Source organism: Bufo gargarizans, chromosome 1, assembly GCF_014858855.1.
Source record: "Bufo gargarizans isolate SCDJY-AF-19 chromosome 1, ASM1485885v1, whole genome shotgun sequence".
Classification (NCBI taxonomy): domain Eukaryota; kingdom Metazoa; phylum Chordata; class Amphibia; order Anura; family Bufonidae; genus Bufo; species Bufo gargarizans.
In genome coordinates this window covers 717,795,877-717,823,778 of record NC_058080.1, presented here as the reverse complement: position 1 = coordinate 717,823,778, position 27,902 = coordinate 717,795,877, and the positions used below count along the sequence as shown (strand labels likewise).

At 44.8% G+C, this 27,902-nt stretch overlaps 2 protein-coding genes across 2 annotated transcripts in view; both read left to right on the top strand.

The window, feature by feature from the left end:
- The window catches only part of LOC122930035 (unconventional myosin-Vb-like), a 185,222-nt gene extending 183,676 nt beyond the window's left edge, over positions 1-1,546 (top strand). The window contains exon 16 of the mRNA XM_044283448.1: positions 1,530-1,546. Within this exon, the coding sequence (XP_044139383.1) occupies positions 1,530-1,546 (17 nt within the window). The remainder of the gene's footprint in view (positions 1-1,529) is intronic.
- Positions 1,547-27,902, top strand: part of MYO5B (myosin VB) — a gene marked incomplete at its 5' end in the record, with an annotated part of 109,728 nt that continues 83,372 nt past the window's right edge. Inside the window, 4 exon segments of the mRNA XM_044283447.1 lie at positions 1,547-1,681; positions 4,443-4,608; positions 6,450-6,594; positions 27,681-27,837. Coding sequence (XP_044139382.1) covers positions 1,547-1,681; positions 4,443-4,608; positions 6,450-6,594; positions 27,681-27,837 — 603 coding nt within the window.

The following is a 27,902-nucleotide window of genomic DNA, read 5'->3' as shown; positions in this document are numbered from 1 at the left end:
GCCCCCTCTTTGTTATTAATATACTGGCCCCCTCTTTGTTATTAATATAATGGCCCCCTCTTTGTTATTAATATAATGGCCCCCTCTTTGTTATTACTGTAACGGCCCCCTCTTTGTTATTACTGTAACGGCCCCCTCTTTGTTATTAATGTAATGGCCCCCACTTTATTATTATTATAATGGCCCACTCTTTATTTTTAATGTAATGGCCCCCACTTTATTATTAATATAATGGCCCCCTCTTTATTATTAATATAATGGCCCCCACTTTATTATTAATATAATGGCCCCCTCTTTATTATTAATATAATGACCCCCTCTTTTTTATTAATATAATGGCCCCCTCTTTTTTATTAATATAATGGCCCCCTCTTTATTATTAATATAATGGCCCCCTCTTTATTATTAATATAATGACCCCCTCTTTTTTATTAATATACTGGCCCCCTCTGTTATTAATATAATGGCCCCCTCTTTGTTATTACTGTAACGGCCCCCTCTTTGTTATTATTATTATAATGGCCCACTCTTTATTTTTAATGTAATGGCCCCCACTTTATTATTAATATAATGGCCCCCACTTTATTATTAATATAATGGCCCCCACTTTATTATTAATATAATGGCCCCCACTTTATTATTAATATAATGGCCCCCTCTTTATTATTAATATAATGGCCCCCACTTTAATAACAAAGAGGGGGCCATTACATTAATAATAAAGAGGGGGCCATTATATTAATAATAAAGAGGGGGCCATTATATTAATAATAAAGAGGGGGCCATTACATAGTGGAGTACCGCTTAAAAAAGCTGCTCTTACTCTGTGGGCAAAATAGATGTGTTTCCCTGTGGCCACCTTAAATATTGTCATCAAGGGCCCATCCATAACTCTTGTTTGGCTAGCCTAAAAGAATCTGAACATTGGGTCAGGATGAGGGGAAGGTGGAGTAGAGTAGGCACCTGCTTAGGAGAAATAATTAATACTTACCTCTCTCCTACACAGCTTGTGGCAGCCGCATCCTGGTACAGGCGGTCACCAATGCCTCGCTCACTGTGCCTTCCCGCGCCGCGTCATCGCGTCATCTCGCGAGATCCGCCGCAGGAGGTCACAGTGAGGTACGTGACTGCACAGTGCGCGTCACACAGGGCCTCTCCTCTCGGCTTCCGCTCCGCCCCCACCCCTATAGCTACGCTACTGGTGCAGGCGCAGCTGCAGGACCGGGTCGGGATCCCTGCTTCTCACCGGTCCTGCGAACCGCCTGTAATTTTAACAAACGGTTCGGCAGAACCGGAGAGAACCGGCTGGATCCCATGCCTGATCCAGAGGGATATTCTGCCAGATCTGGAGTCGGGAAGGAATTCCTCACCTAATGTGGAGTCCTTGGCAATCATCTCATAGGGCTTTTGACTTCCTCTGGATCAACACAGCAGGATTATGAGCAGGACTTGATGGACCTGTGTCTTATCTGTTATGAAGCTATGAAACTTCTGTGTTCGTCACAATGTATCTCTTTCACTTCCTGTAGGAATACAAATCGTCTAAATCCTGTTTGTGTTTCTATTGCAGTACACCCGGGTGTGGATCCCTGATCAGGAGGAGGTTTGGATATCGGCCGAAATCATCAAGGATTATAAAGAAGGGGATAAAGTTCTGCAGCTGAAACTTGAAGATGAATCTGTAAGTAGATTGTCCTGCTAATGGTCCTTCTGTTTCTTACGGCCATCAACAGTGCCCCTTTCTTGACAGAATGGGGACGGGTAATATTTAGAGATCTTGTACAATTTGGATGGAAATTGGAAGAGCAGCAGTGGGGTATATGTCATTTTCAGCAGTGGGGTTTGTGATTTTCAAGGTTGGGGCTCTTCTCTCTGGCTCAGATTTCTCCCATTTAAATGAACAGTAAATGTAGAAAATACTACTTCTACCACTTCTTTCAGATCCTTCATTTAAAATTTTCAATTAAAACAGATAAATATCTAAAGAATTATCCATCCACCTCACTTCTTACAAAATTGTAAGGCTTCTAGATGCAGCAGGAGCTCTCCCCCACCGCTCTGTCTGCTTTAGGAGTCTAGGCTTTCTATGCCTCTAAGTGAAGTTGCCCTTATTTTAAAGGTCTGCCAGATAAAAGTAGAAGGATTGAAGGGGTTACCCCGGAATTTGATATTGATGGCCTATCCTCAGGATAGGTCATCAATATCAGATCGGCGGGATCTGACTCCTGGCCCCCCTGCCGATCTGCTGTTTGAAGATGCCCCTGCTCCCCCCGGAGTTCTGGAGAGCACCATGGTCTCTTCACAGCTTACTAAGCACAGCGCAATACATTGTATAGTGGCCGTGCTTGGTATTAGAGCTCAGCCCCATTCACTTGAATAGGACTGAGCTGTACTTAGGCCACGTGACCGATGTATGGTGCTGTCACTGGCCACGGAGCACCGCTGTCCCTTCAAACGACTGGTCCGCAGGGATGCGGGAGTTGGACCTCCACTGATATGATATTGGTGACTTATATTAAGGTTAGGCTATCAATATGACATTTCCAAATAACCCCTTTAAGATTTCTACAAGACTGCACACACACACATAAAAATAAAATAATTAAAGGGGTATTCCGATCTGGACATTTATGGCACATCGACAGGAAATGTCCATTAGGCGTTGGACCTCCTCTGGGAACTGGTCCTAACTTGGGAACAGGGTTCCTTCTCATGTCCACAGTGAATGGAGAGGTGGCCATTAGTGCACAGCTCTCCATTGACTTTTATTGGAGTCCCAAAATTATCCAGGTTTTAACCCCTATAAACTGGTTCTCCCCATCCAGTATGGCTCTGTTTCCAGAGTACAGCTCCTTAGAAAAAACTCAACCGCTCATTGGGGCTGAAGTGTCCGCTGGGTGTATGCAGGACTTCCAAGTGTCTGGCTGAATCAGCAGGAACCTGCTCCATCTTTGGTTGATTGACGTTCGTGGTTCCTCCTGCATGATCCTCAGCAGGGAATTCGTAACGTGCGTACGTCGGTTCACTGCATTGAACCGAGGAGTCCTGCAAACACCCTGGAGAGGACTGGCCATAGACCCTACAGGGAAATTTTTCCAGGGGCCCGATGCCCAGCCGGCCAACAGCCGCAGGTGTCTTCATGAGTCCATCTGCATGGGGCCAATTTTAGTTTTTTTTTTCCCAAAGCCACTTTAAATTTCCAGTCTGCCCTGTATACGGCCAACGGAGCATTAATTAACCCTAATTACCTAATCTTTGCGGGTGTACTCTGGATACATAGCCATACGTTTAGAGAGGGGTTTACAGTTGCTACAGCATAGTGAGGACAGTTTATAGGAGTCCAACTTGGTGACAGGTCCCCTTTAAAAGAACATGGATAACTCCAGCTCCCTCTAGTGGTAGCTGCAGGTACCTCTATGACTGTGAGAAGGGAATCCGTGGATTTTAAAGTGGACCTGTCTCCTCTCCTGACCTGTCTGTTTTAGTAAATACTTGCATTCCTCATGTAATAACAATTCTGGAGCCTCTTTTTTCATAACTCCGTTCCTCTGTTATTCCCCCTGAATATTACCATATCCTCTGTCAACAGGGGAAGTAACCCTGTCGGCATTGATTGGACATTGTCAGCTGGGTGGCGCCACTGGTGTTAATGCATTTCTAGGAGGAATAACAGAGGAACAGTACAACAGAGCGTTGGTATGAAGTATACAAGTATTTACTAAACATGGCCGTGGCGAAGACGGCTCCTCTTTATATTGTGAAGTTAATCGGGACCTAATTTTGGGGGCCTAAACATGAAATGCTGGTTGTCAGAGTCCTTTAAACCTCTCCTGTCCCAGTCACTTGCCTCGGTTATTTCACGTTAGAGACACCTTACAAATAAAATACTATTCTGCGCCAGTAAGTGACAGTCCGGTGATTAACGGCGGTACCGCGGCGCTCCTGTGCCCGCACCGTATTTCATACTTCATTAATAGGGTTGTCAGGATGTCTGCGCTCGCCCTTGAGGCAGATTGTATTTTCAGGAGGGAAGTGGAAGGCTGTCAGTCGGAGGAGCGGACTACTGATACATGGCCGCTGTCAGACTCCCCATCTCTTCAACCCCGGGGAGAATCTTTTTGTCCCAAAAACTTGTTTTATAGGGAATCTGAAAATCAAAAAGGGAAATGTACAAAATAGTCCAGATTCGTGGTGGGTTACACAGGGTGGACTTGGAAGCAGGATTAGAAAAACATCCTTCCAGAAACAGTGCCACCTTTGTCCATGGGTCGTGTCTGGTATTGCAGCCCAGCTTTATTGATGTGAATAGGGATGAGCTGTAATACCACACACAACCTGCGGACAGGTGTGGCGCTGTTTATAGAGAGCCAAGTTCCCCAGGAGCAGATTCGGCATGTATGGGAGATGTTTTTATGCCCCTCTAACATGTAGTGTGCCCCCAGGTGGTGGAGTATCCCGTGTCTCCGACCTCGTTACCTCACCTGCGTAATCCGGACATCCTGGTGGGAGAAAATGACCTGACTGCGCTCAGTTACCTCCATGAACCAGCCGTGCTCCATAACCTCAAGGTCCGCTTCTTGGAGTCCAACCACATCTATACGTACTGCGGTAAGTGCTGGCCATCAGATCTCTGCTGAGCTTGGGGAGGCTCATTTGCATGCCCCTTGTCTTTAGGGGGTCACCTTAAGACTGGGGTTACCCAGAAACCTTGTGACAGCATAGCGGGATTATGTAATTCTGCCATGTAAGAGGGAGGATCCACCATTGCTTTGGGTTACTCCTTTTACAACTGTTGAATCACCTTTAATAGGCATGTTATATTGCATCTGCACCGTCATGCAACTTTAGCATTAGGCAGCTGAAAATGTATAGGACTCTCCTCAGCTGCATCCTGACCTTTTCCCTCTTGCTGAAACTCTAAAATAGAGGGAAACTGCAGCTGCATCCCCCTCCTCCACCTGCCTTTATACTGTTAAAGGGTCACTGAGTTATGTCAAAAGTCTGGATGGGTGGGGGAGACCCACCGATTGCTAGATTGAGGAGAGTAAGCTCTCGCATTATTGCTGCAGGAGATGAATTCAAGAGCGGCCCATGGGCTTTCAATTGAGTCCATCGCGCTATGTGAGCACTTTTCTGTCCTCCTTCTAGCGATCACATATTAAAAGTTTTCTGAAGACTCAGTGACCCTTTAAGGAATTGTTTGGGTTGCTGAACATTTGCAGAGAGTCTGCAGCCTGGGAAGTGAAACTATAGGCTGCAAGAAGGGGAAGAGGACGCTATAGGCTGCAAGAAGGGGAAGAAGACGCTATAGGCTGCAAGAAGGGGAAGAAGACGCTATAGGCTGCAAAAAGGGCAAGAAAACGCTATAGGCTGCAAAAAGGGGAAGAAGACGCTATAGGCTGCAAGAAGGGCAAGAAGACGCTATAGGCTGCAAGAAGGGCAAGAAGACGCTATATGCTGCAAGAAGGGCAAGAAGACGCTATAGGCTGCAAGAAGGGCAAGAAGATGCTACTTTAACCTATTGACATAAATTACGACACTATAAAATATTTAATGCTATAATAAAATATTATAATGATTGGTCTGCGAGCAAGCCGCCTTGTAGCAGCAGCTTTATGGTCATCATTAGAGATGAGCGAATTTCCGCTTATGAAATTCGTTCACACTTCGTTTGTTGGTTAAAGGTAAAATGCGTTATGGATTCCGTTACCATATTAAAAGCAATTTATTGCTGGTTAAAGGGGTTATGCCATGATTGATATAAAAAATTAGATCATATAGTACATGACGATACCTTTCTAACAAAGCTAGAACCAACCCTGTACCTCACATGGATCCAGAGATCTCCCCATTCATTGCTCTAGTTGCTCTGCTATATTTATAACAAGCTGACAGCTCAAGGGGCGTGTCCTTTCTGCAGCAACTCAGGGGCGTATCCTTTCTCCTGCCGCTCAGGGGGTGTGTCCTTTCTGCTCCAGCTCATGGGGCGTGTCCTTTCTGCTGCAGCTCTCTCCCTGTAACTGCCACAGCTTCTAACAGAACATAGGGCTGGTGGCTGCTGAAAATTTAAACTGAGCGTGTGCGACCAGCTCAGTGAGACGGACAAAAAAAATAAGGAAAACGGCAAACAGCAGGTGGCGCTATACAGATCAATTTTTTTAAATAGCTCACTGGCTATACTACATTTTTCATTACATGCTAATACAAAATTATTCAGACCCAGGTGCTGGTTTGAAAAACGTAGAATATGTTTCAGGACACAACCCCTTTAACTGGGCAGAAGGAGCTGTAATGGAGGCCATGTTGATTCTCACCCAGCTTTCCCAAAGACAGATATATAAATAATCAGTTACGCAAAATTTTAAGCATCCAGAGTATAAATCCCTTTTTGGGGGTGGGGGCATTACTTCCCCTCGTAAATACTGACTTGCGGTACGTTTTCTCCATAGGAATTGTGCTGGTTGCCATAAATCCTTATGAGCAGTTGCCAATCTACGGTGAAGATGTCATTTATGCCTACAGCGGGCAAAACATGGGCGATATGGACCCCCATATATTTGCCGTGGCAGAAGAAGCATATAAGCAGATGGCCAGGTACGTGGATATATATTGGCATTACAGGAGCTCCGGTGCTTTCTGAAACAGCTGATTGGCGGGGGTCCCAGGTGTCAGACCCCCACTGATCAGATACTGATGACCTACCCTGAGGATAGGTCATCAATATCAAAATCTCGGGAAAGCCCCTTTAAATCGGATTCTTTGAGTGTTTTATATGGATGATTGCTAGTGGTCTACCAATCGGCTGTTTGAAGAGACTGCAGCAATCAGGTGATCACTGCGGTCTCTTCCTAGGCCAGTGACGTCCCATTCATCGGTCACATGGCTTAGGTTTAGCTCAGTCTCTATTCAAGTGAATGGGCCTGCAATACCAAGCATAGCCACTACCCAATGAATGGCGCTGTGCTTGGTAAGCTGCGAGGAGGTAACAGTGCTCACCAGAGTGCTGTGGACTCTTCATACAGCTGATCGACAGGGGTACAAAGGGTCCAACACTCCCTCCCCGATCAGATACTGATGACCTATACCGAGCACAGGTCATCAATATAAAACAATCAGAAAACCCTTTTAAAGGGCTTTTCTGGTTTTAGGTTAATAAAGCTTATTCAGTGTATAAGTGAAAAAATGTACAATGTTTTAATAGATTTTATGTTTCAGTTCCGCCCCATCACAGTAAGCCTGTACATGGGCAATGCTCTGCCAGCTAACCACATGAGCAGCAGTTTGTTACAATGTGTCAGTCCAGAGTCCAGGCTGTTTCCATCACAGAACTTTGTCTGGACTGGAGAGCAGGACAAGCTATGGACAGGACTACTGCCTCTGAAAGTGATGATAATCTAGATAGATAGGAGATGGATAGATGCACAGTAGATATATATATATATAGATATATACATAGTTATGAGATAAATGGATAGATGTAACATATTCTGCAGCACTTTTCAATCAGAGGGTACATACAATATATAGGCATTATATAATATGTAGACATTAGTGTTCTGCTCACAAGAGCTTACAATCTATGAGGAAAGAGTGGTGACTTAAAGGGACCCTGTCACCGGGATTTTGGGTATAGAGCTGAGGACATGGGTTGCTAGATGGCCGCTAGCCCATCCGCAATACCCAGTCCCCATAGCTCTGTGTGCTTTTATTGTGTAAAAAAAACAAAAACGATTTTGTTTATATGTAAATGAGGCACGTAAGAAGCCGAAGGAGCTGTTACTTACGTTTTTTTGGAGCCCAGCTATGCCCACTGTGAAGGAGCCCAGCACCGCCCCGCATCCTCTGAATCTCCTCCTTGTTCCCTGACGTCACAAAGCCAGAGCGCCATAATCTCGCGATGCGCGAGCTAGCGCATGCACAGTTCGTTCCCTGAGGCTGATGCCAGCACAGGGAAGGAACACTATGCCGACACTGCGCATGCGCTAGCTCGCGCATTGCGAGATTGCGGCGCTCTAGCTTTGTGACGTTGGGGAGCAAGAAGGAGATTCGGAGGATGCGGGGCGGTGCTGGGCTCCTTCACAGTGGGCATAGCTGGGCTCCGGAAACGTAAGTAACAGCTCCTTGGGCTTCTTACGTGCCTCATTTACATATAAAAAAAATCGTTTTTGTTTTTTTGCACAATAAAAGCACACAGAGCTGTGGGGACTGGGTATTGCAGATGTGCTAGCGGCCATCTAGCAGCCCATGTCCTCAGCTCTATACACAAAATCCCGGTGACAGGGTCCCTTTAAGAGATAAAAAGTGCCTGTTTTGTATAGTAGTGCTGCCATCTTTTATGATGCAAGGTACTGTATGACACATAAAACCGCAGGAACCGCTCACCAGCCTGTACTTGTGTGTGTACAGGAATGATGCGTATCAGGGTGCAGGGAGTCATTATTATTATTATTTATGTTAAAGCACCATTAATTCCATGATGCTGAAGATCCAGGAGGGTTACAGAAATAAACAGATACAATAAACTATTAACAGAGGGGTAGAGGACCCTGCCCACAAGAGCTTACAATCTATACATGAAGGGATCATGTTTGGAGGAATAGTATAGAAAGGCAGAGGGTAAAAGAAAAGAATTCAGCCTAAAAAGATGTGTTTTTTCGAACACGGTGGATGTTGGGAATTCACCCGGTTGTCTGGGGTAGGGCATTCCAGAGAACTGGTGCAGCGCGGGAGAAGTCTTGAAGACAGGAGAGAGATTTGAGTCATGGAGGAGGTTAGCCGTAGTGAAAAACGGCTGGAAAATGGAAGCAGAGTGGCCATGGAAAACTGAGTTTTTTTCACCCAGATAAGGTGGTAGACAGAGATAGAAGTAAGAAAGAGTTGTTCTCATTCACTGACAGCAAACCGTTATCTTGAATATTGTGAGGAAATCTATTAGAAAGTTTTAGAACTTTTCAGTTTTGGTCTCTAACTTATATTGAAAGAAAACCCTTGAGAGCCCTTTAATAGCGGCCATGTTTTATGCTCTTTTATGCTCGTTTCTTGCAGTTGTGTCGCATCCTCCTCCTTTGTTTCCTCTGCAGCCCCCATGTTGTCACTTCAGTCCCTTCTGCCTCCTCATTTTAGTCACAGCAGCCCTGACAATTAAGCACTTTGGCTGCTTTCCCAAAAAGATCTTTTAATTGGATTTCGGCATTAATATTCAGAGGCGTCACACACTGTAAGATTCCTAGCGCTCAGTAAATCCAGTTAGTGCGCGGCGCCCTGGATGTGCGCGGAGCAGGGCGCTGAGTGCAGCGGCTGTCCGGAGCCTGTCCTTTACATCAGGACAAAGATATGAATTATTTAAAGAGGCTTTTGTGTCTGAATGGTTTATCGGAGTCATTTGCCGGTGACATGTATTGTTACTCTGCGCGCGTTATCATCCCCGACCTGCTGTGCTTATATAACCGCCATCAGGCTGCATGCATTGTTCCGGGACTCCAAAGAAGATTCTAATCATCGGAGTGCCCCTTTATTTTTCATGGAGATTTAAGGGGTGTTCCTGGATTTTACTATTGACGGCCCATCAATATCGGATGCGACACCCCACACCCCTGCCAGCTCCACTGCTACGTCCATTGTGTAGAGCAGGGATCAGCAACCTCCGACGCTCCAGCTGTTATGTAACTACAACTCCCAGAATCCTCCTTTCACTTCTATGGGAGTTACAAGAACAGCCCAGTACGTGTGCATGCTGGGAGTTGTAGTTTCACATCAGCTGGAGTGCCGAAGGTTGCTGATAACCTGGTGTAGTGGATGAATCTGGTTATTGCAGTCACCTCGGTGGAAGCAGCGCTGCAGTGACCAGCACCGTCCACTGCGCATGGATGGAGCTGTGGAGTTCTGACACCAGAGCTACTCTGATGTTACTGATTAGTAGGGGGACAAGTTGTCGGACCCCCCATTGATCAAATATTGATAGCCCATCCTGAGAATAGGCCATCAGTATTATCTGGCATGCCCATTTAATCTCTGAAATAGAAAAACATGACTGCTATTTTATTTTTATTTACCAAAAAAACAGCGAGCGCCGCCTCTGACCATGAGTTGTGTCCGGTATTGCATCTCAGCTTCATTAAAGTGAATGGGACTGAGCTGTAATACCGCACACAGCCCGTGGACAGGTGTGGCGCTGTTTTTGAAAGAAAGCAGCCATGTTTTTTCCATGTTGTTAAAGTTTATTTTCGATATCGAAACCTGTGTCACGTGTGTACATCTGGTTTTCCCATTTTAGTGTATTTTGCAGGGTTTGCGAGTACTGGTTGCCTAGCAACCACACATCTTGCAGTGTAGGTGACCACTATTTGGATACTTCTAGCTACTTGAATTGAAGTGGTCACAACTGTGCTGGTCTGTTTCCGGGAAAGAGTGAACCTGGACGCCACATCACCCGCATGCTCAGGCCTTTGGTCAAGGTCCCCAGGACTTTAATGTCCTTAACTATTAGTTTGTTTCAGGGATGGATATGATGAAAGCCAACATGCCCAATCATTATTTTCCTCTGACATCTGCTGTCACGGGAAAGCCATGTTCACCCCATACACTTTAGGCTACTTTCACACTAGCGTTATTGCTGGATCCGACAGGGTTCAGCAAAAACGCTTCCGTTACTGATAATACAACCGTCTGCATCTGTTATGAACGGATCCAGTTTCATTATCTTTACCATGGCCAAGACGGATCAGTCATGAACTCTATTGTGGCAGAGAAAACGGATCCGTCATGAACTCTATTGTGGCAGAGAAAACGGATCCATCCCCATTTGAATTGCATTGTGGGTCATGACGGATCAGTCTTGCTCCACATGCCATGATGGTAGGAAAACCGCAGCATGCTGCGGTATGCTCTCCGGTATGAGAACGGAATTGTCATGTTCGGGTGTGGGAGGGAAACGCCAGACCGAACATAGGAGGGAATAAGGCCTGGAAACTAGGGAAAGGAGAATGGACACCTCCTAGTAAAACCCTAATCAAAGTCCTGACTAACTACCAGTATGAAAAGACCCCAGAGGTAGGTGAGTTCATACACAGGAATACCTAGTGTCCTAACTCACCCTATAGGACCCTGGTACTAATGTCAGGACTGAGACAACCTGTTCCTCCAAAAGGAAGGACGAGCAGGAGTCTCCCTCAGGCCTTGATACAAATGACAGGGAAATGCAACACACAAAATAGCTTAAACAAAATACAAAAGGGAAAGAAAACACTTAACTTCAAGTGGCTATGGCAGCACCAGGAACTCAGCCGAGATCCACAGACCAGCTATCCACAACTCCAACAGAGGCTATAAACCACATAGCACAGTGGGAGAAACAACAATAGAGAAGGTTAAATGACCCTAATAGCCACACCTGGAGAAAGGAGGTGCGGCGAGCACCAGAAACAACACAGACGTCATTTGATCCAAACGGGAAACATGTCAGATCAAACCACGTGTTGCCAGTCTCACCGATCTCCTGCCACCTGTCGCGGGAACGTCCGTGATAGGAATGCATTCTGGTGCACTCTGTTCTGTTCAGTTACGTTTTGTCCCTTTTGACAATGAATGAGGACAAAACGGAAGATTTTTTCCGGAATTGAGACCCTATGACGGATCTCAATACCGTAAAATATTAACGCTAGTGTGAAAATACCCTTAGATGTTTTGGCCGGTCTCACCCAATTCTTTAGGTTTCTCAGATATTCATCTAATGCTTTAGGGCTCATGCACACGAGTGTACGTATTTTGCGTTCCCCAAAACACGGATGACGTCTGTGTGACATCCGTGTTACATGCGTTTTTTTGCGGTTCCATTGTAACAATGCCTGTCCTTGTCTGCAAAATGGACAAGAACAGGACATGTTCTCTTTTTTTTTTTTTTTTTTTTTGCAGAATGGCCATGCGGACATACAGAAATGGAATGCATTTCCGCTTTTTTGCAGACTCATTGAAGTGAATGGTTCCGCATACGGACCTGTAAAAAAAACGGAACAGAAACAGAACAAAATATGTTCCTGTGCATGAGCCCTTACCTGTATAAAACTTTGGATTAGGGCTCATGCACACGACCGTATGTATTTTGTGGTCTGCAAAAAATATGGATGAAGTCCGTGTGCATTCCGTATTTTGCGGAACAGAACAGCTGGCCCCTAATAGAACAGAACTATCCTTGTCCGTAATGCAGACAATGATAGGACGTGTTCTATTTTTTTTTTGCGTAACGGACATACGGAAATGGAATGCACATTGAGTAACTTTTTTGGGGCGGACTTGTTGAAATGAATGGTTCCGCATACGGGCTGCAAAAAAAATTGAACGGACGCAGAAACAAAATACGTTCGTGTACATGAGCCCTCACTGTATCCTTTTTTTCGTCAGGTCCCTTGAAATTTAGGCCAAATACACAGTTTCTCACACTTATTTTTGCACATAAGGATTAGTGTACCACCGTGTAGGAAGACGATCCCACAGCCTGTGCGGTAAATGGACTTCTCTTCGGATCCTCCGCCACTGGTGTGAAGACCTGGAGGAATATAGCGGACAGATCTGAAGTTTTAAGCGCAATTAATGTGAACCTTGTAAACAGACGAGAATGTCCCCGGGCATCTATCACACGGAAGTGCGAAAATGCGTCTCCCTGTGCAGATCTTGCCTTTTCGCAGTTCGCTGTTTTGACATTTCCTCAGATCGAAGGGGGGGGGGGGGAGAGAAATATTTTAAACCTCAGTTGGGTCCACCTTAAAAAACATCGTAAAACCAGTGACTGGTTCCACCGTGGCATCGGGTGAGCTTGAATCCCTGCTGATTCATAATTGAAGGGGCGTTGGCGCCATGTGCATCATCCAGAGCTCTTCGGTAGCAATCAGACATTTTCTCATATGACTCAGTGACAGAAAAGTTTTTTAAGGTAGATTTCCTGTGTAAAAAGCAATGTCATTCCAGCTGATATAAACTGGAATGGAGCAAGATACATTCCCGAGCGAAATGGTAAGGGTGCGGTCACACGGTCAGGTTTCTGCATGCAGTTTTGAAAGCCAAAACCAGGAGGGAATTCAGCAAAGAGGAGACATTGTATCCATCCTTTATACTTTTTCTCCTTTTATCATCCACTCCTGATTTTGGCTTCCAAAACTGCATCAGGAAACCTGACCGTGTAGCCCAGACTAAGGGATATACGGTAATTGATGGATTTGTCTAAATTAGCATATATTTTTTTTTTCAATTCTGAATCTCACTCCCATCATGACTCCGGATGCAGCCCAGACTTCAGCCTCTTTAAAGAGGACCCGTCCCCTCTCCTGACATGTCTGTTGTAATCACTTCATGCATTCCTCATGTAATAACAATTCTGGAGCATCTCGTCTTATGTCTATATGTTGTACCGTTCCTTTATTATTTCTACTAGAAGTTGTGAATGGATTGCTAGCAGTCTGCACTAAGGGTACAGAGGGGAGGTAACCAGTTGGGGGTGTGTCCCTGCACAGATTTACTCTATCCAATCAGTGCTGCCATTTTCAGACTGTGCAGGTGCACACCCCCAACTGGTTACCGCCCCTCTGTACCCTTACTGCAGACTGCTAGCAATTCATTCACAACTTCTAGTAGAAATAATAAAGGAACGACACAACATAGAGGAGCAGTTGCTCCATAACTGTTATTACTAATAAAACAGGCATGTCATGAGTGGTGACAGGTCCACTTTAATGAACACCTGTCAGCAGGATTAACCCTATTAAGGTGCATTTACACGGCCGTATAGCCTCAAAATGCGAATCCTCAAAAATACGGATGACGGCCGTGTTGCGTCTGCTTTTCTGTGTACTCATGGTAAGGGCTCGTACACAAGTGTGTGTGTGGACCGCAAACACCAACATCGACTTGAATAGGTCCGCAATCCTCAAGCTACAGAGCGGTGCGGAGCGGAGGCACAGATCCGAAGCCCATGGATGCACTATGGAGCACTCTCGTGGGTTTTCGGTCTATGCCGCTGCAACGCAAAAAATAAAATAAATTGGAACATGTCCTTTTTTTTTTTTTTTTGCAGTGCGGACCATCTCTTGCGGATCGCAGACCCATTCAAGTCACCGGCTCCGCCTCCTCAAATGATGTGCACATGGACGGTTCCCATGCATTGCGGACCGCTATTTGCAGTCCGTAGCACGGGGCACATGAGCCCTAACAGTGCTTATTCTTGTCCGCAAAACGCACCAAAATAGGACATGTTGAATCTTTTTTGTGTGACTGCAGAACGGACGTGCGGATGCGGACAGCACACAGTGTGCTGTCCGCATTTTTTTGTGAGCCCATTGAAATGAATGGGTCCGCATCTGACCCGCCAAAAATGGAGATCTGTTGCAGACAAAAAATACGGTCGTATGAATGGGGGTTTAAATGGGTTTTTCAGGAGTACAATATTGATGACCGGTCCTCAGGATAGACATCACTATCTGATTGGTGTGGGTCCAACTCCCGGCACCTTCACCAATCATCTGTTTGAAGAGGCTGCGGCGCTCCAGTGAAGGCTGCGGCCTCCTCATAGCATGTCAAGCACAGTGCTAAACACTATATAACCCAGGCCCATTCTATTCAATGGGACCGAGCAGCATATAGGCTATGTAACCCGACGAACGTGATGTCACTGGCCTAGGAAGAGACAGCTGATCGGTAGGGGTGTCGGAAATCGGTCCACCACCAATCTGATATTGATGGCCTATCCGGAGGAGCATGTGACCTCAGCAATGTCACTCAGGCATGTGCGACCACCTCAGCAATGTCACTGAGGTGGACAGAGAAATCAGGAAAAGAACAAACAGCAGGTGGCGCTATACAGACAGATTTTATTGACTAACTCCGTGGTTATACACAATTTCTAATTACTGTATATGCAGAGTGTTTTACTCTTGAGACAATGACCTGAACGAATGTCATATGGGTGGTTGTCGGCTTTCAGACTTTCCATTACTTTCATTGGAGAAGCGGTGAGTTGTACATGACGACTATTTCTGGGACACACTAGTCCTCCATCATTCGGGGTCCCAGCTTCCAGACCCCCTGCTGACATGAGCTTTGGTCATTGTCAGGTTTCCAGAACTAGGACCTGGATGTCCTGTCCCTATGATGATGTATATATTTCCTATAGCCCACATCCGTGTATTTGAGCGCAGGCGGCAGTCTTATATTAAGCAGCTGAACTTCGGTGAACCCATAAAGAGAACAATTTCAGCAAAGTAAACCATTTCAGGCGCGGGTTTCATTAGGATGTATCTGTCGCTGGGGGATATATTATGAGCACGGCTGCAGGGTAAGATGAAGGTACGGAAAACCTTTTTCTACAGGCAGCAAATGATGTGTCTGTTCAGTACGGAAGCCATTTTGGCCTAGTTAAAGGGTTTTCTTAGTCTCTTTTGTCTAGATGTTTGGTAAAAATAAAATAAAAATTCTATGCATTTTATGTACTAATTTTTTTCTGATACGAAGCTCCAAAGCTGCATAGACAGAGTAAAATAACATTCTGGTCCATGCCCACCGCTTTTCCGCTCTTCAGGACGGACACCACATTACTCCACTCTCCTTCCCGCAGCCCTACCAGCAGCGGGTACGGCCGTTGGAGTCCCATGTCTGTTCTTCCACTGCAAGCCGCAGCCTGCGCTTACAGGGCAGGTCTCTCCAGTCCTGACCATAGGGCAGGCGCACGTTTCCCGCCCCTTGAAAGGCCAGCACACACACCCTGGGGTACATTAGGCACCTTCCCCTATGGGAGTGTGTCTGACCAATAGGTTGTCTAGCTTGCTAATTCTGCGAAGGGGCACTGTATCTGTTTGGCTACCCGTGTACTGACTTATGCCTGATTCCTGGATTCTAACCCTCTGCTGCCTGACCTGACCTTTACCTGTCAACTGTATCAACCCTTTGCTGCCTGCCCTGACCTTGGACCTATTTAACAGGTTTGCACATACTCCAGCAGCCCATGACCTTGGCTTGTTTATGACTATGTTTTCCTGTTTGTCGGTGCTCTGCAAAGGTGTCTCTGATCCCCGTGGATCAGCTGTCAACAATACCCAGACTATGCCAAGAGGTAGCAACCTAGTCCAGATACGTGTATAGGGGCTAAAGAGTGCAAACCAGGCGACTGCCAGGATAACTTCCTTAGGATTATCCCAAAGTCACCCCAGTTTGATGACGCAGTGGTTCCACACCCACTGCCGTAACGCTGTCTGCCTGCAGACACCACTAGGGAGAGCTCACTGCATACAGTTTTACACAGCTCTCATAGACGGAAATAATATTAGTACTATGAACTCTTCAGCTCCCTCTAGTGGTGGGAATTTGGAGCTTTGTTTTGCAAAAATCAAAAGAAACTCTATAATGGTACCCAGAAAAACAAAGACTTTTGATATAACTACTTTTTAGGGTGATTTACCCTTGTTTTTCTATACACAGTCTAACAATGTGGACTGTGTTGCGGTCAGGATGGCACATTCTGGTTGGGTAGCTGTGCTGGTGTTCATTACACAGAAATATTCAGATATGCGGGCACTCCAATTAAACATAAATGCAGATGGCTGTAATTATTTTGCCCCAGTGCACTTCAATGGTCACATACCGAACAATGCTGTTCCCTCAGTAATGAGGCTTTCATCTGCAAGCGGAAAAAAGCACATTAATCTTCACAAACTGATCGATTGTGTTTGCTTTTCACATTTTTAAAACCTTGATTGGACTCATCTAAGAGATAAACAAGCAAAAGTTAATTTACAATCCACATCTTCTACTGCTTCTTAGGCCTCATGCACACGACCGTTGTTTTGGTCCGCATCCGAGTCGCAGTTTTTGCAGCTCGGATGCGGACCCATTCACTTCAATGGGGCCGCAAAAGATGTGGACAGCACTCCGTGTGCTGTCCGCATCCGTTGCTCCGTTCCGTGGTCCGCAAAAAAAAATAAACCTGTCCTATTCTTGTCCGTTTTGCGGACAGAAATAGGGCAGTTATATCAATGGCTGTCCGTGCCGTTCCGCAAATTGCGGAACGCACATGGACGCCATCCGTGTTTTGCAGATACACAATTTGCGGACCGCAAAACACACAACGGTCGTTGCATGAAGCCTGAAAGGGGTTTCCAGGATTTTGACGGTGATGGCTTATTCTCAGGATAGACCATCAGTAACAGGTTCACAGGGTCTGACATCCCTCACCTCCATTGATCAGCTTTTTCGTTGTCACTCCGGTGCCACAACTACAAGTCTCCATTCATCATGTAGTGGAAGGCGCTGCAAAGTAATGTAATGTATGCACACAATGACTCCCCCAGCAGAATAGTGAGTGCAGCTCTGGAGTATAATACAGGATGTAACTCAGGATCAGTACAGGATAAGTAATGTATGTACACAGTGACTCCACCAGCAGAATAGCGAGTGCAGCTCTGGAGTATAATACAGGATGTAACTCAGGATCAGTACAGGATAAGTAATGTATGTACACAGTGACTCTACCAGCAGAATAGTGAGTACAGCTCTGGAGTATAATACAGGATGTAACTCAGGATCAGTACAGGATAAGTAATGTATGTACACAGTGACTCCACCAGCAGAATAGTGAGTGCAGCTCTGGAGGATGTAACTTAGGATCAGTACAGGATAAGTAATGTATGTACACAGTGACTCTACCAGCAGAATAGTGAGTACAGCTCTGGAGTATAATACAGGATGTAACTCAGGATCAGTACAGGATAAGTAATGTATGTACACAGTGACTGCACCAGCAGAATAGTGAGTGCAGCTCTGGAGTATAATACAGGATAGAACTCAGAATCAGGATAGGATAAGTAATGTAATGTATATACACAGTGACTGCACCAGCAGAATAGAGAGTGCAGCTCTGGAGTATAATACAGGATGTAACTCAGGATCAGTACAGGATAAGTAATGTATGTACACAGTGGCTCCACCAGCAGAATAGTTAGTGCAGCTCTGGAGTATAATACAGGATGTAACACAGGATCAGTACAGGATAAGTAATGTATGTACACAGTGACTGCACCAGCAGAATAGTGAGTGCAGCTCTGGAGTATAATACAGGATGTAACTCAAGATCAGTACAGGATAAGTAATGTAATGTATGTACACAGTGACTCTACCAGCAGAATAGTGAGTACAGCTCTGGAGTATAATGCAGGATGTAACTCAGGATCAGTACAGGATAAGTAATGTAATGTATGTACACAGTGACTCCACCAGCAGAATAGTGAGTGCAGCTCTGGAGTATAATACAGGATAGAACTCAGAATCAGGATAGGATAAGTAATGTAATGTATGTACACAGTGACTGCACCAGCAGAATAGAGAGTACAGCTCTGGAGTATAATATAGGATGTAACTCAGGATCAGTACAGGATAAGTAATGTATGCACACAGTGACTCCACCAGCAGAATAGTGAGTGCAGCTCTGGAGTATAATATAGGATGTAACTCAGGATCAGTGCAGGATAAGTAATGTATGTACACAGTGACTCCTCCATCAGAATAGTGAGTGCAGCTCTGGAGTATAATACAGGATGTAACTCAGGATCAGTACAGGATAAGTAATGTAATGTATGTACAGTGACTGCACCAGCAGAATAGTGAGTGCAGCTCTGGAGTATAATACAGGATAGAACTCAGAATCAGGATAGGATAAGTAATGTAATGTATGTACACAGTGACTGCACCAGCAGAATAGAGAGTACAGCTCTGGAGTATAATATAGGATGTAACTCAGGATCAGTACAGGATAAGTAATGTATGTACACAGTGACTCCACCAGCAGAATAGTGAGTGCAGCTCTGGAGTATAATATAGGATGTAACTCAGGATCAGTACAGGATAAGTAATGTATGTACACAGTGACTGCACCAGCAGAATAGTGAGTGCAGCTCTGGAGTATAATACATGATGTAACTCAGGATCAGTACAGGATAAGTAATGTAATGTATGTACACAGTGACTGCACCAGCAGAATAGTGAGTGCAGCTCTGGAGTATAATATAGGATGTAACTCAGGATCAGTACAGGATAAGTAATGTATGTACACAGTGACTCCTCCAGCAGAATAGTGAGTGCAGCTCTGGAGTATAATACAGGATGTAACTGAGGATCAGTACAAGGTACTGGACAGGATTACTAGGCAAACAACAATGGCGGAGCATCTTTTGTGGACTCTGCATTTCTCTCTTCCTTTTTTATTCCTCCTGGAAATATGTGAATAAATTAACTGGGTGTTACTGTTCCCATATTTAAAAGAGCCTGTCCCTACACTGTTTGACATTTGTTTGATCAGTGCTGACCATGTTAGGGACACACCCAAATGACAAGCGGAATGGTAACGCCCAATTATCAATTTATTTATACATTTCCAGTAAGAATAACAGAGGTGATGCACAACTCGGAGTTCTAAGAAAAGATGCCCCAGAAATATTGGAAATGCAAGTAATTACTAAAGCCGACATGCCAGGCAAGATTAAATCCAGGCATTTTTAATTAGCCAAATTAAACTTACTACAAGGCTGCCGCTAAAAATTACAGGCCCCGGCGGCTTAGATCTGTGAAGCATATGAGGAACTTCTGCCCAAACAGGTCTGAATCAGTGTCCTTTGTCTTTGAAGTAACTGGAGGCTGCACAGGTATGCGCTCATATTGCTGTAATTGACAGCTCTGCTTCCCTGGAGGTTCTGCAGCAGCTTCACTTGCCAGATAGCCTGATAATTACTGAGAAGGAATGGTGTAAATGTAAATTAACAGCCGATTCCTCTGAGACAGCGGCTAAAAATGCATTTCTGATGACTCAAGGTATTTCTCTATTAATAGGATAAGGGCTTATGACCTACAAGATACAGGGAGGGACGGTGAATATTCGGCAGGATTTCATGGTACATAGCTGAGCCAATGTGTAAAACATTTATATGGAAGTTAGTTATAAGTTCTGACCCATTCATAGAAGTGGAAACCACTTTTGCTTGCGATCCATTATTCTGTACTTGCATTGTGTATTGAACTCTAGTCACACCCAGAGCTGCGTAGGAATCGTTGAGCACTGTTCAGGCATTCCCAGTATAGTTTGATATATCACGTCGCACTGCTTTGTTGTAATTCTTACTAGTTCGATGTTACAGTAAATTTAATACATCCCCACAATGCATTGCAGCCAAAGCCGCACTCCTCCAAAAACACTTAAAGGGGTTATCCTATGACTAATGTAAAAAAATGAAAATCAGACATCATGTAGGACATGACATTCTCTTTCTAACAAAGCTAGAACCAGCCCTGTACCTCACATGGATCCAGAGATCTCACCATTTATTGCTCTGCTAGGTTTATATCAAGCTGACATCTCAAGGGGAGTGGCGTTTCTGCTGCAGCTCAGGGGACGTGTCTCAGCTCTCCCTATCACAGCTCAGGGGGCGTGTCTCAGCTCTCCCTATCACAGCTCAGGAGGCGTGTCTCAGCTCTCCCTATCACAGCTCAGGAGGCGTGTCTCAGCTCTCCCTATCACAGCTCAGGAGGCGTGTCTCAGCTCTTCCTATCACAGCTCAGGAAGCAGTTGAAGGATGAAACTGAGCATGTGCGGCCATCTCAGTGAGCAGGTCAAAGAAATAAGAAAATACAAACAGCAGGTGGCGCTATACAGATACATTTTATTGAATAGCTCAGTGGCTGTACAGAATTTTTAATTACATGCAATTACAAAAGTATTCAGATCCAGGTGCTGGTTTGAAAACTTTAGAATATTTTTCATGGGACAATCCCTTTAAAGGGAACCTGTCACCTCGAAAAGTGATATAAAACTGCCAGCATTACCTTATAGCAGCCCCCAGTCTGTTATTGATCATGTGCGTGAGCCAGAAATTCGATAATCCATACTTGAGAAAAACGCTTTTTTAATCTCCATGAGCGCTCTGTTTCCTGTGAGCTTGAAGTCAAGGGGGCAGCGGCCTCCTTGAGTCAAATCAAGCAAAGCCCGCCTCTTACCCGTCCCCTCTTGACTGTGATTTACATATTTTCTATTCCTTGGGATCACTCAAGTCTGGCGCCTGCGCGGTGCACCCCTTGAGACTGCACGATCCCGTCTCGTGCTCCCACAGTCAGCCAGACATAATTTTCTAACTGCAAATGCGCCGGCTAGATTCGACGTGCGCACGCGGGCGCCGGCAAGAATCTGCGTACGCGCTCGCGGTTGCAATGTATATTCACAGTGCAAGCGTGATCACTGGCTCGACGCCGCGAGCGCGCACGCAGACTCTTGCCGGCGCGCGCGCACGTCGAATCTAGCCGGCGCACTTGCAGTGAGAAAATTATGCCTGGCTGACTGCAGGAGCCCGAGACGGGATCGTGCAGTCTCAAGGGGTGCACCGCGCAGGCGCCAGACTTGATCGAGCCCAAGGAATAGAAAATATGTAAATCACAGTCAAGAGGGGACGGGTAAGAGGCGGGCTTTGCTTGATTTGAAGCAAGGAGGCCGCTGCCCCCTTGACTTCAAGCTCACGGGAAACAGAGCGCTCATGGAGATTAAAAAAGCGTTTTTCTCAAGTATGGATTATCGAATTTCTGGCTCACGCACATGATCAATAACAGACTGGGGGCTGCTATAAGGTAATGCTGGCAGTTTTATATCACTTTTCGAGGTGACAGGTTCCCTTTAAGGGGCATTCACACGACCTTATTTTCGGTTCACATTCGATCCGCATTCATTTCAATGGTTCTGCAAAAAAATGCGGACAGCACACGTCCGCATCCGTATGTCCATTCCGTAGCCCTGCAAAGCATGTCCTATTGTTGTCCGTTATGCAGACAAGGATAGACATTGTTACAATAGATCTGCAAGAAAACTGATGCATCACGGATGTCACACAGACGTCATCCATATTTTTTGCAGATCCACGCTTTGCAGGCCGCAAAATACATACGGTCATGTTTGTGTTTTGCAGATCCGCGGATCCGCAAAACACAGACACCGGCAATGTGCGTTCCGCGTTTTGCGGACCGCACATCGCCGACACTATAATAGAAAATGCCTAATCTTGTCCGCAATTGCGGAAAAGAATAGGACATGTTCTATTTTTTTCGGGAACGGAATAGCAGACCCTGGAAGTGTGGATCTGGAAAGCACATAGTGTGGCCCCATAGAAATGAACAGGTCCGCAATTCCGTTCCGCAAAATGCGGAACAGAATTGCGTACGTGTGAATGGAGCCTTAACCAGCAGGGCACAGTACCCCAGAATAGGGTATTTACAAATTATTTCTGGTTATTTAAATGTTATGTAATGTTATTTAATGCATTGTACTACCCAGTATAGCTTTGTATGGATATGTTAGGGTTAACCATCCTGCCTCTGCCCCTGTAGGAAGCTGGCACATGGACTTAGGTCTGTCCCTAGTTCACTCTAGAGTTAGCTTAGGAAGTGAGAGAAACCACATGTGCTCAGTCCTCAGAGTACTAGGCCTACAACCCAGAGAATCACTATATCCAAAGAGAGAAAACCTTCCCTACTTCACAGTACTCCAGAGAGAGAAAAGGAAGAATTAGAAGGTCCAGAATCTGACTGGCTCAGCAGTTAGTAAGGTATTTGCTGGTTACGGTCAATAGAGACTTTACTGCAGTGAGAGGGACGCTTGGACACGGTCTGGCCCTCCGTATCGTAATCCCGTACCCCTCAGCTGGGAATTACAGACAAGTTTGCAAGAACCTTTTGGATTCTGCAGAAAGAAAGAAAGACTTGGGAAAGATCGATGAAAGGAGTACTACAACCCCCATCCTCCTTTATATCCATATATCGCTATTTGTGTAGATTTGCTCTGTGAATTGTTTGGAACTGTGTTTTGATGCCATTGGATGTACTATAACTCCCATTCTGCACTTTAACAAAGAAATACTACTTTATTGTCTACATCTGGCATGGTACTGACTCCAGCCCCATTTGCCGGCCACTGCACCCTACATCTCCTTTGTTGCACCCACACCAAATCTACAACATGAAGAGCACCCCAACAACCACCAGACAGGAGCCCCAAAATCAAGGGAAGAAAGGGTGTGTCCCCTCTGTCACTGCCCAGCCCTAGGGAGAATCGTTTTTTGGATTGCCTCAGTGAATAACTGTTGCAGCCAGAGGCACCACCACTCCCATCCTCTGCTCCTCCGTGGCTCGCTGCACCTGGATATTGACCTGACGTCATGAGAAATAGCTAAAAGCAGCCCCCACGTATCAGAAACCGCCAACTAAGTAGGCAAGAGAGACATAGATGTAACATACACAAGACTGGTCAGCATGAGGACAGGAGGGAAGGGTCTGTGAATACTTCACTTGAATGCAGACGGGTGACCAGAAGAGTTTGCTCCATAAATTAAAAAATGGCTGACCAGATTTAGTTGCATCTTCCTGCCTCCGTGTATAGAAGAAACATGTAACTAGTTTATCAATCATCAGACTTGTGCCCCGTGTACAGCGCAGTCCCGCGCAGACCGGTTCATTGTAATTGGATGTAGTTAATGTTTTCTCCACACTTTGTGCTGACACGTCAGTTCCAGTTATTCAGTAGAAGAGTTGATTGACTGTTCAGGGATCATTAACCCCTTACTGTGTCATAGCATCAGTGTAACTGATTACTGGGGTTTACCTGACTTGACAATACAGATATAGCAGAGCTGTGTACATAAGGGTCCCTTCAGACATCCGTAACTGTTTTGCGGTCCGCAAAACACGTATACCGGCCTGTGTACATTCACGGACCTATGATAGAAATGCCTATTCTTGTCCACGATTGCGGGCAAGACTAGGACATGCTCTGTCTTATTTTGGGAGGAAGCGGAATGGAACTACGGATGCAGACAGCCGTCCGCATATTTTGCGGCCCCATTGAAATGAATGGGTCCACAAATTTGCAGAACGGATGTGGACCCAAAACTATGGACCTGTGATTGGACCCTTAATGTGATACACTTTGTTCATTTATGTGTTGTAGTGTCTGTGTCCATATGGGGTCTCCGTTACAGATTCTGGCATAAATGCTAGACAAAATAAGGAGGCATAATGTCACAGTATACACAGTGATGTCACAGTACAGGGATAATAAACACAGTGATGTCACAGTACAGGATAATACATACAGTGATGTCACAGTACAGGGATAATTAACACAGTGATGTCACATTACAGGGATACTAAACACAGTGATGTCACAGTACAGGATAATAAACACAGTGATGTCACAGTACAGAGATAATAAACACAGTGATGTCACAGTACAGGAACAATAAACTCAGTGATGTCACAGTACAGGATACTAAACACAGTGGTGTCACAGTACAGGATAATAAACACAGTGATGTCACAGTACAGGGATAATAAACACAGTGATGTCACAGTACAGGGATAATAAACACAGTGATGTCACAGTACAGAGATAATAAACACAGTGATGTCACAGTACAGGGATAATAAGCATAGTGATGTCACAGTACAGGGATAATAAACACAGTGATGTCACAGTACAGGGATAATAAACACAGTGATGTCACAGTACAGGGATAATAAACACAGTGATGTCACAGTACAGGGATAATAAACACAGTGATGTCACAGTACAGGGATAATAAACACAGTGATGTCACAGTACAGGATAATAAACACAGTGGTGTCACAGTACAGGGATAATAAACACAATGATGTCACAGTACAGGGATAATAAACACAGTGATGTCACAGTACAGGGATAATAAGCATAGTGATGTCACAGTGCAGGATAATAAACACTGTGATGTCACAGTACAGGGATAATAAACACAGTGATGTCACAGTACAGGGATAATAAACACAGTGATGTCACAGTACAGGGATAATAAACACAGTGATGTCACAGTACAGGAATAATAAACACAGTGATGTCACAGTACAGGGATAATAAACACTGTGATGTCACAGTACAGAGATAAGCACAATGATGTCACAGTACTGCAGGTTGATTTGATTATGATTATTTTTGTACCAAAAATCACATTTTTATTTTGTCTCCATATTCTAAAAGCCATATTTTTTCAGTTTTTCAACTGATGGAGCTGTATGAGGACTTTTGTGAGGCAGGATGAACAAAGTGTGAGGCAGTTTATTTTATTTTATTAGTCTCACAAGAGATGAACCAGCTATCCTTTGGTTGCATACATAATACACTACTGATTTAGTGCAGTGTATTATGTCTGCTAGTCTGTATACTACTGATACTGTAGATGGCCTATTAGACCCTGCTGGAGCCCCTCACTCTAATTGCTTAGATGCTGAAGTTGGAGTTAAGCTGCCAGGATTGGATCTAGCGCCAACTTCTGCAGTAGATGCGCAGCTGTATATTACAGTGGGCTGCCAGTGGTGCAGGCGCAACTCCTGTGCTGTTGCCATCGTCCTGATATAGCTGTATGTTGAGGTGTGCAAAGTAAGGCTTCACATTGACATACGGTTACGTCAAGATTCCTAAAGAGATTAAACACAGTGATGTCAGAGTACCGCGATAGTAAACTGTTGTCAAAATACAGAGAGACAGTGCCTTCAGAAAGTCTTCAGACCCTTTCATTCTTCACCTTTTGTTAGGTTGTGGCCTCGTGCTAAAATCTATAAAAAGTTTTTCCCTTCATTCTGCACTGAATACCCCATAATGAGAAGGTGAGCAAAGAATTTTAGATGGAGTCACCTGTGGTAAATTCAGTTGATTGGACATGATTTGGAAATACACCATCCTGTCTATACAAGGTCTCGTAGCTGAGAATTTATATATGAGCAAAAACCAAGCCATGAGGAGGAAAGAACTGCCTGTAGAGCTCAGAGACAGGATTGTGTGGAGGCACAGATCTGGAGAAGGATACAAAGAAATTCTGCTGCACTGAAAGTTCCCAAGAGCACAGTGGCCTCCATAATTCTTAAAGTGTAACTGTCATTTTTTATTTTTTTGTAATGTGTAGGGGCAGTGATACTGACCATTTTTGTAATATACTTTAATTACTGAAATCGCACATTTCTATTAGAAAAACAGCTCTAAAGTGTCCCATTTTGAGCCTTGGCAACACTCCTCTGTCTCCTATTTACATAACACAGTCAGTGTTCAGCAAGTCTCTACAGTTATGTAAACAGAAGACAGAGGAGCGTTGCTAAGGCTCAAAATGGGACACTTTAGAGCTGTTTTTCTAATAGAAATGTACGATTTCAGTAATGAAAGTGTATTACAAAAATAGTCAGTATCACTGCCCTGATACATAACAAAAATTAAAAAAAAGAATGACAGTTGCACTTTAAATGGTACAAATTGAAACAACCATGAGTCCTATAGCTGGCCACCTCTCCAAACTAAGTAATTGGGGGAGAAGGGCCTTGGTAAGAGAGGTGGCCAAGAACCCAATGGTCACTGCAGCTGAGCACCAAAGATCATGGGTGCAGATAGGAGATACTTCCATAAGGTGACCCATCACTGCAGCATTCCACCGATCTGTGCTTTATGGCGGAGTGGCCAAAAATAAGCCTCTCCTCAGTAACAGACACATGAAAACCGCCTGGAGTTGGCAAAATAGCAACTAAAAGACTGTCAGACTAAAAAACTAGATTCTCTCCAAACCAAGACTGAATTCTTTTACCTCAATTCTAAGTGTAATGTCTAAAAGAAACCAGACATTGCTCACCACCTGCCCAGTACCATCCCTACAGTGAAGCATGGTGGAGGCACCATCATGCTGTGGGGAGGTTTTTCAGCGGTTGGGACAGGGAGACTGGTCAGGGTTGAGGGAAAGCTGAAAGGAGCAACGTAAAGAGAGATTCTTAATGAAAACCTGATGCAGAGTGCTCTGGACCTCAGACTGGGCTGAAGGTTCACCTTCCAACAAGACAATGACCCTAAGCTAAGCACACAGCCAAGACAACACAGAAGAGGCTTAGGGACAACTCTGAACGTCCTTGAGTGGCCCAGCCAGAGCTCTGACCTGAACCTAATAGAACATCTCTGGAGAGACCTGAAAATGTCTGTACACAGACGGTCCCCATCCAACCTGACAGAGCTTGAGAGGATCTGCAGAGGAAAATGGCAGAAAATCCCCAAATCCCGGTGTGGAAACCTTGTGGCATCATCTCCAAGAAGACTGGAGGCTGAAATCACTGCCAAAGGGTCTTCAACTAAGTCCTGAGTAAAGGGTCTGTGTACTTACTTGAACGCAAGATTTACATTTTCTAACAAAGGTTTCGAACATCCTGTTCTCATTTTGTCATTATGTGGTGTTGCGTCCAGAATGATGGGAGGAATGTTGATTATTTTTTATTATTTTTTATTTTAGCACAAGTCTGCAACATAACAAAAAGTAAAAACACCAAAAGAGTCTGAAGACTTTCTGAATGCACTGTAATACACAAGGTTTGGTTTGTAGTCCGCATAGGGGCTGTGTACACAAAACCGTGAGATATATTTAATCAAGACTATTTGCAAAATGGTAAATTTTTTTTAATTTTAGTCACATTTCACCAATGAAAAGAATAGATGTAGGTGGACATGGCCACGAAGATTGGACTTGGGGTTTTGTCCAGGACCAAATGAATGGTCCATTTTCTGTGTTGTAATATCATCTTGTGCTAAATCCCACAGCGCTGATACTGTTCCTCTTACCTGCCAGGGATGAGAAGAACCAGTCCATCATTGTAAGTGGAGAGTCTGGAGCTGGGAAAACCGTGTCTGCCAAGTACGCCATGAGGTACTTCGCCACTGTTGGGGGCTCTGCCAGCGAAACTAACGTGGAGGAAAAGGTCCTGGCGTCCAGTCCCATAATGGAGGTGAGTACGTCAAACGCATGGATGCTTGGAGCGTGCCTCATCTGCTAACCTGTAGAGCATGTTCA